Source organism: Phyllostomus discolor, chromosome 10, assembly GCF_004126475.2.
Source record: "Phyllostomus discolor isolate MPI-MPIP mPhyDis1 chromosome 10, mPhyDis1.pri.v3, whole genome shotgun sequence".
NCBI classification, from domain to species: Eukaryota; Metazoa; Chordata; class Mammalia; order Chiroptera; family Phyllostomidae; genus Phyllostomus; species Phyllostomus discolor.
This window is the reverse complement of record NC_040912.2, coordinates 84592694-84601630: the sequence shown is the minus strand read 5'-3', so window position 1 is coordinate 84601630 and position 8937 is coordinate 84592694. Positions and strand designations below refer to the sequence as shown.

Genomic DNA, 8937 nt, shown 5'->3' with positions numbered 1-8937 from the left:
TCTAGGATTCCAACTTCTCCTCGAACGCCAGCCCTGCCCCTGAGCCCCACGTTACAGGACGGGCTCCGCTCGGCGAAGGGAGGAGAGGAGGGAACCGAAGCCCGGGAAACGCCGGACGAAGACTGGCGAGCGCCGCGGTGGGCAAGCCGCGAAGGAAGCCTCCACAGGCGGGGGCGCGAGGGCGCTCCTAGGATTACGTCACGCACCGCGGGTGACGTCACGACCGTGACACGCGGGTGACGCCGTTGCCGCGGCGACTTCTAGCGGTCTCCGCCCCCTTCCCCCGCCCCCCGCCCAGCGTCCTTCCCCCAATCCCCTCAGGCTCGGCCGCGCCGGGGGCCGCGGGCCGGTTCCTGAGGTGGCCCAGGCGTCCCCCGCCCCGCCGCCGGCGCCGCCTCGGCCGTCCCTGCCCGCCGCCCCCCGCCCTCCGCCTCCGCCTGCCCCCGCCCTCCGCCGCCCTGCCCCCTCCCCGCCCAGCAGCGGTCGCTCGGGCCCCGGCTCTCGGTTATAAGATGGCGGCGCTGAGCGGCGACGGCGGCGCGGAGCAGGGCCAGGCTCTGTTCAACGGGGACATGGAGCCCGAGGCCGGCGCGGGCGCCGCGGCCTCTTCTGCGGCGGACCCCGCCATCCCCGAGGAGGTGAGTGCCGGCGCCCTCTGCCCCCCTCCCGCCGCCGGGTTCGGCTGGCCGCTGTTTATCTTGTGTGAAGAGGTGGCGCTGGGAGCTCGGATGCCCTCAGCCGCCTTCTGCTTTGGGCTCTGCGGGTGGGAGAGGGGCATTTCCCCCCCTCCCCGCCCCGTCCCTCTCCGTCATGCGGCTCCTCGCGACGTAAACACACACCGCGGCTCCGGGGGGGGTTCCCTGGCCCGCACCCCGGCTTGGGGGATCCGGGCAGCGGCGCGGGAGCGGGAGGCTGTCCATAGGGGGCGAGCCTCAGCGTCGGTCCTAGAAGGTCACGGCTGCCCGGAGGGAGGCAGGCTCGCATCTCTGAGATGTTTTCGTTATTTCGGGTGGGGGGAGGCAGGGGAGGGAGCGGCGGCTTCCAGGGGGACGATGCGGGGCCGGGAGCCGGGGCCGGCATCCCTGCCCGAGTTACCGGGGTGTCTGTGATGATGACAGTGGTCATGGGGACGGATGATGGGGCGCATCCTTCTCGCTCTGCTCTCCCCGACCGCCCTCTTTTTCAGGCCGCCGGCCTCCCTTCGACTTTTCTACTTGTTTGGGGATTTCTCTTCACCTCGTTTACCCAGCGCTTGGTTTTGCTTTAGTCTCGACTTTTTCAAACCTAAACCCCACCGTTTCCGCTCTCCCTGCCATCCCGGTCTCCGTGCGCACCGGCCCCCACCCCCACCCCCGCCCCGGGTCCTAATGTTTGTCCGAGCTCTGTCGCCCGGTCCCTTTTCCCTCTGCCGGACCGCCTGCCCTCGGACCTCAGCTTCTACCGAAGGCCGTTTCTGCACTTCCCTTACCCCTAGTCGTCCGGAGGCGCTCGACCTCATTCCGCCGCTCCCTGACATCGTTATCTGTTGTGATCTCCGCAAATCCTTCTGGGCGCTTTGGAGCTGCTCGCTTTCTGAATCCTGAAGCTGTCACGGTTCCATCAGGTTTCCCTTGCACGACCGGCACTTCTCGGTCGGGCTTCCATTGTCCACTCTTTATTTATTACTGCCCTTGTTTTTTTTAATTAGGCTTTCTTTCTTTTCTGTTGTCCTTCTTTTGGTCCCAGTTCATCTCTTTCACTGTTTAGCCCTTGCTTCTCTAAACCTGTTTTTGCATTATTCAGCCTTTTTTAAAAAATCACTTTGTCAGATTATTTTATTTACATTGTGTTTTTATTCCGTGAAATTGACTTGAGTATTTGGCATTGTATTACATAGAATAGTACACTTCACTATACAAATTTTGAGGTAATTTATGGTGTAACAACCGTGCTTTACAATTATTTAGATAACGTGACTTACTCTGTTGCCTTTGCTCAAAGTTCTCTTTCCTTCCTACTAGTTAACATTTTGTTTCCCAACTCTTGTAACGTCTCATTCTTTACTCTGTGCAATTCTTTTTCCTGCTTCATCATCTTTACTTTGGAAATTCATCTGCTGTGCTTGCCCTATTCAGTATCAGTTCACAATATTTGTTTTTCACCCTCTTATACCACCTCCATCTATGCCCAGAGGTGTCCTGTACCATCACTTGTTCTACTCGTAAATTTTCTCATATTTTTCTTCTTCCTTAAAAAATATTACACTTTTTTCTACTTTACAGATTGCATTTTCTCTAATATCTGTTCATTTTCCCCAGCTTTTGGATTCTGAGGATAGAGTTCTTCCCTTCTTCCGTTTCTTAGTTTATTCTGTTTTCCTTGTCCCTAGGTGCCATTCATTCTGCCTTGTTTCCTGGCTTTTGGTACTTAACTTGCTGAAGCTTCCTCTTGTCTTCCCCACACCTCCACATTCCTTCTTATTTATAAACAGCTTTGTTCCGTTGACATGGAAATTTATTTTTAGGATACATTGTTTTTAATGGGTAAATACTAGGGGTCACATCTGCTGTCTATTTTTTCCATGAATCGGATATTCCTTTGTCTTAACAAGCACAGGTGCCTCTAGGCTTGCTTTACTTTGTAGTGCATGTATGGGTTTGTTGAATTGCATCTGGAAGAATAGATAAATTAGTGGGTATAGGTTATGAAATTGCAATTTTCTTATAGCATTGTTTACATTGAGAATTTTGTTTCAGAGTTATTAGAACAGTTTGCAATGATATAGAGAAGACGTTGTAGAGTAGAATCTCTGCTCTCTTACTTGAAGGGCCAGATTGAACTCTACTACTCCCCAAGGATTCTGATTCGGTGAGAGCTAGGTTTCTCACCTAGGAGAGGCCATGGGTTTCTGCATCTGACACACTTCCTAGGCATTTCTCACATATCAATGCTTGAGAAGCTCTAGGCTAGATGAATTTAGGTTTAAATTGACAATAATTGGAAAGCATATCCTTATTTCCTGAAACCATAAGGATACTTTAATTTTAATTGGAAGAGTGTCCCACTGCCTCCCTCACCCAGGTTTTAATATTTAATAGTGAATAGTTTTTCCTTTATATTTTTTATAGGAGCTGATAATAAATATTTGTTGGGGAGGGATAAGTGATTAAAAATGGATCTCTTTTTAATGTAAATTTCAATGACATGGATGGTAGAATAAATTTTTTTGAGACATAATTTTAAATTTGACATTGATGTTAATTCAGTGGAAACTGAAATGTGCTGTGGTCTTTTGAGCTGTCTTCCTAATATGCACTTAAAGAGATATCTTATGATTGCCATATGCATGGGAAGAAATGAAAAATTGTGCTAGTGTAAAATGACATGTTTTATTTTCTAAAATTTACCTTATTGATTGTAAACTCTAAGTTTAAAAATACGTTTTCCAGGGAGGTTTCAGCTGCACTAAAAAATTTCTAATTACAGAGGGAAAGCACATTTATTAAGTACAAAAAGTAAAAAAGTCATTTCTAATCTTTCCACTAAGGTATAATTACATAAACAGTTTGATGTACATACATCCATACACTTTTTTATACTTGTATAATACAGTGTGTGTGGTTTTGTAATATTTCTAACAGCAATATAGCAAAATATTTTACCTGCCATTATATACTGCAATTTTTAAACTAAACATTTTTTTCATATGAAGTTGTTTCTATTTTTTTTACTCTTGTTATCAAACATCTTAAACATGAAATTATGTTGGGAATTGAACAAATTGCATGTCCTATATTTGTAAGTATTTATAGATGCTCAAAATAGAATATTCTGGTAAATGAAAGGAACTTATTAAATATTTATCAAATGAATGTGCTTATACTTTTGTCATTAAACATTTACTTCTGAACATCTAGATTCCCCTGATGTTACTTTCTGTCTCTCTATGACCATATGGTATAGAATGGGACAATATGGCCGTATGGTATAATAAATACATTGAAAAAATGTGTTGTAAGAGGGTATGGTATTTATTAACTATTCTTGTGCTGTGCATCTGTAGAAGGGAGCGTCTTACAATTGTACTGTTTTTAATTTTTTAAGATCTCTTATTACCAATAGTTAAGTTGTATACTTTTAATAATGCATTGACTAAGCAGTTATTCTGGGATGGAATCTCCTTTATAATGAAGTCCACTCTGTTAAAACACCTTTTTATGAACCAGGCCAAACCAAGGTGGATTACATCATACTCTTAATAAGTGGAAGTCCCACTAAGGTATGTGCCTCTGCAGTTCTGGCTATTGCTGTTAATACTTGTCTGGGTATATTTAAAGGTAGACAAAACATGCTTGTTAGGCAAAACTATAGAAAAGCTCTGTCTTTGGTATTTCTAGTGTTCCGTTTCTGTGCTCTTTCTCCTCATTTAATGAGCTCCCTCCTTTCGTCAGCTACTCACTTCTGATATCATTCACTTTTATATGTTGGTTATTAAAGAATTGATTGTTAGTAAACAGGTAAGAAAGGAATGTTGGGACTGGGTGCTTAAATCCCTGAGTATAGTAAATCTGAGAGCAAACTGGGTTTAGTTGTATTTGGATAATAGGCTAGAAAAATTATATTCGATAGCAGGCTAGAGAAGTCTGACTCTTCTTAATTCCCTGTCTCTTGCTTTCCTGATTAGGATGAATTAGGATGAATTATCCCATCTTAACAACTGGAAACTTGTGTTCTATGAGTTTGGGGGGAGAGGGAGGGAAGCAGGTTACTTTATTTATTTATTTATTTTACGTATTTTGTGAGAAGATGCTTACCTTGTTCTTCCTTTTTCTGTAATCATAAAGGTGTTTTCTCCTTTAGAATTGCAAAAGTGCATTTTGTTTCCTTTGACATCTTGATATTAATTTAGTTGTGTACTTAGTGAACATTTTGTAATAACCCTCTTGTTTTATGAAATCCAATATGTTCCTATGCTTCCTATATTTCTGCCTCAAATTATCATGAAGCCTTTGTCATCAGTAGCCCTTACAGAATTTTGTATTCCTCCAAACTTTAATTGGTTTAAGCTCTGTACTCATTCTCTTTGTCTACTTTGTGTACATTAATTATTTTGTTACAGAACTTCTGAATTCAAAGTAGGTGAGCCTATTTAGGAGATTTTCTGTTTTTTTTTTTTTTTTTTTTTTGGAGAACTGCTTTCATAGTTGTAATGATAATGTTAATGCTATAAAAACCAAAAAGATAATCTCATTTCTTCCATTTCTTCCTTAAATATTTGGTGGAGGAATTGACATATTCTGGGAGGTAGTTTTTATTTTTTGTTTCTTTTGTTTAGTTATCTTGTAATTTCTTATTTTTTAGCTACCAGTCTAATTTACTGTCATACATAATTAACATGGTAGTCAGAAGAAACTCTTAACCTAACCTCCACCCTAACTAACATTAAGCAGTTATTTTTCCTCCCCTCTACCTTCCAAGATTATTTTGGTTTCCATGTTTTCTCTTGGGCTTAAAAAACTATTATTCTTGTTTCTTCCCATTTCAAGACTATGCATACATAGAGGGAGGTTGATGCCCAGTAACATTCCATTTCTTTCTGGGTCCTGGGAAAGCCCTCGATAACAGAATATAAATATCACTCTGACCTCAATTAACTTTATATCTTCCAGAGGATCTGGTTGTGATTTTCACTTAAGGATTAAAAAGCAAAAAAATCAGGAAATGTGTTCCTAGGGCATAAGTCTCAGACACCTGACCTGTACAAGGTCATGTGACAGCTGGGAAGGTAGGTAGTGCCCAGGCTTTTCTGTTCACGTTGTAAGGAGTCTTATTCCGGTAGTATTTGGCTACCTTGTGAATTTGGAAACTGCATTTCCAGGGACAGAAAACATAACCTTTTGGCAGTCTATTTTCAACTCTTGTTCCAAAATTAGTGTGTTTTTTAAAAAAAGTATTCATCTCCTTATTGTAAAAGATGCTTTAATTGTGTTTAAATTGAGAAATACTCTACTCTTGTTCATATTTTTTCCTGCACTAAATATTTAACCTTTAAATCAATAATACTACAAAATTTGACTTTGTATTTTTAGAAGGTAAATTAAATACAATTTTAGTATGCTTTGAATTAGTCACTTACCTTTGAGTATTTTGAAACAGTTTAAAATACTGCTGGGAGTTGTTGTTCCTCCAGTGACCTAGGATTTTTAAACTGTGTTTTCTATGTTACAGCATTTCTTTTGCCAAAGTACCGTTCTGGCTCATGGATGTACTTTTAAAGCTAAAGGGGAGTCTAGCTTCAACTACATTGTAAATAGTAATTAGAACTTTTATTTTTTGTATTGTCAACTTGGGTCCAACCCCTTTTCTTCTGTTTCAAAGTTTATATTCTCTAATTAGAAAGCTCCCTGTAGCATAGAGGGGAAAAAATTAGTAATTTTTAAGAGTCATAACTAGGTATGGTTATTTTTTAAAGAATGATTAGCATATTTTCTGGTAATGTCGAATGAAGGTAATTTAATTCCCATTCATTGTAAAAACATTCTCTTTTCTGTGAATACCAAACAATTATTGCCTTTATGTCTTTCTTTACTATAAAAAAGTAAAGTACTGTTATTAATTATTCCTAAAGAACTCAAAATTGCCTTTTTACACATCATAAAACTGTATTTCCATGGGAATAGTATCAGAGAACCTCAGGTAAGGAAGAGATGATGATTCAGTATAGTCCTTACATTCGTATTCAGCAACAACTGAAAGTGTTCATTTCTTCTTTAGTTTTACATGCTTGCTTCTTACCTTTAAAATATTTTACCCATTCCAGCAAGTGTCTTCTCATATTAACAGTAAGTCATATGATCTCGTTTAATTTTGCTATACAGGAAAATTTAGTTCAATGTAACTTTTTGATAACTCGATTGTGGATGATTTTTCTACTACGGAGTTTGGCACTTAAAACAAGTTTCCCTGTATACAGTAGCACCCCTTATTTTTGGCGGATGTTTGTTTTAAGGCCCCCAGTGGATGCCTGAAACTGTGGATAGTACTGAACCCTATGTGCAGTATTTTTTCCCTGTACATACATACAATTTAATTTTTAAAGGAAGAACTGTGCAGCTTCCTTTTGTCATACTGGAATTGCCAGCATCACTACTTCTGCACTTGGACCCATAATTAAGTAAAATAAGGGTTTCTTGAACACAGGTGCTACCACACCACAGCAGTCAATCTGATAATCAAGACAGCTAGTAAGTTACTGAGTGGCAGGAAGCGCATACAGCATGAATATGCTGGCAAAGGGATGGTCACATCCTGCCCTGGACAGAGCAAGGTGGCGTGAGATTTCATCAGTCTACTTAGAACAGCACTCAACTTAAAACTTACGAAGTGGTTGTTATGGAATTTTTCCTTTACTGTTTTCACGCTGAGGATGATGGGGGCGGGGCAGTAACTGAAACTGTGAATTATGGGGGCTACTACATATGTTACCATCTCAACAGGTTAGGAAAGAAACATATGATCTGTTGAATAGCTGCAAACAGTGCTTGATAAAATTAAGCATTCATTCATCATAAAACCCAAAACAAATCAAATGTGATAAACGGCATGTATTTGTTTAATCAGGTTTTATAATTACTGTTGAAGTATTGAAAGAGTTCATCTGAAATTGGGAGAGATAAGATTGTCTATTAAGACTACTTATAAAGTTGCAGAGATCCTGGCCTTCGGTAAGTTAAGAAAAAGAAAATTTAAAACATAAGAGTTGGAAAGGAAGAAATAAAATTATTATCATTCATAGACCACATGATTGTTTATTAGAAAATTTAAAAATATCTACAAATTATAAACAATGAGTTGCACAAGAAACTGTAATCTAGCAGCAAATAGGAAGGAAAACACAAAATAGTATATTTCACAATAGCATAAGAAGTATGATATACCTGGGAATAAGTCTAAAAAATGGGAGTTCTGGCCAAGATGGAGGTGTAGGTAGAAACTCTTTGCCTCTGGAACAACCAAAAGGAGGATAACAACTAATCTAAAAACAATAAACAACCAGAAGTGCCAGAAAATTAAACTGCACGGAACTCCGACAACCAAGGAGTTAAAACACTCCCAGACGAGTAGGAAAGACTGACGGGCCGCCCGCAGGGTGGAGAGGGCCCCAAGGCATCAGACCGCGCTAGCGAGCCACCGAGGCTGCTGCGGGAGGTGAAAGGGCAGCCCAACGGCGCCGGCAAGGCGGGCAGACTGCGCCAGTGAGGTGGGACTGGGTGGAAGGGCCCGCGGGGCAAGGCGGGTGCTGTACCAGCAAGGCAGGCGGACTGCTCCAGTGAGGTGGAACTGGGCGAACTGGGAAGCTTCAAGACGCAAGCTTGCGGTAAACTACCACAGGGTTTGTCGAGCGGGAAGAAACTCCCAGTCTCACAGGACAGTTTGTTGGAGGGAAGAGCTAGAGCTCAGTAGCCGTTGTTCCGTCTCCGACCCCTCCCCCACGGACAGTGCTATAACTGCTCCAAGGAGCGCTGCCTGGCCTTGTGAATACCCCGGGACCCGGCCCCCTGTAACGTAACAGGTGCGCTGAGACAAAGAAACATGGCCCAAATGAAGGAACAGATCAAAACTCCAGAAAAAGAACTAAGCCATGGGGAAGGAGATAGCCAGCCTATCTGATCCAGAGTTCCAAGCACTGGTAATCAGGATGCTCACAGAATTGATTGAGTTGGGTTGCAAAATGAAGGAACAAATGAAGGCTACCAGAAGTGAAATGAAGGGAAATATACAGGGAACCAACAGTGAAGGGAAGGAAACCAGAACTCAAATCAACAATCTGGGACAAAATGAAAAAATAAACATCCAACCAGAACAGAATGAAGACATAATTCCAAAAAATTAGGAGAGACTTAGGAACCTATGGAACAACTTTAAATCTTCCAACATCCAAATCATAGTGATGCCAGA

General features: G+C 42.0%; 1 protein-coding gene across 4 annotated transcripts in view; it reads left to right on the top strand.

Annotated features, from left to right (window-relative positions):
• The first annotated feature begins 309 nt into the window (after positions 1-309).
• The window catches only part of BRAF (B-Raf proto-oncogene, serine/threonine kinase), a 129119-nt gene continuing 120491 nt past the window's right edge, over positions 310-8937 (top strand). The window contains exon 1 of one of the 4 annotated variants that reach the window (XM_036010961.1): positions 310-638. In XM_036010961.1, coding sequence (XP_035866854.1) covers positions 513-638 — 126 coding nt within the window. In that variant the 5' untranslated portion in view covers positions 310-512. The remainder of the gene's footprint in view (positions 639-8937) is intronic. The other 3 variants (XM_036010962.1, XM_036010960.1, XM_028525133.2) reach the window with 3 other exon arrangements.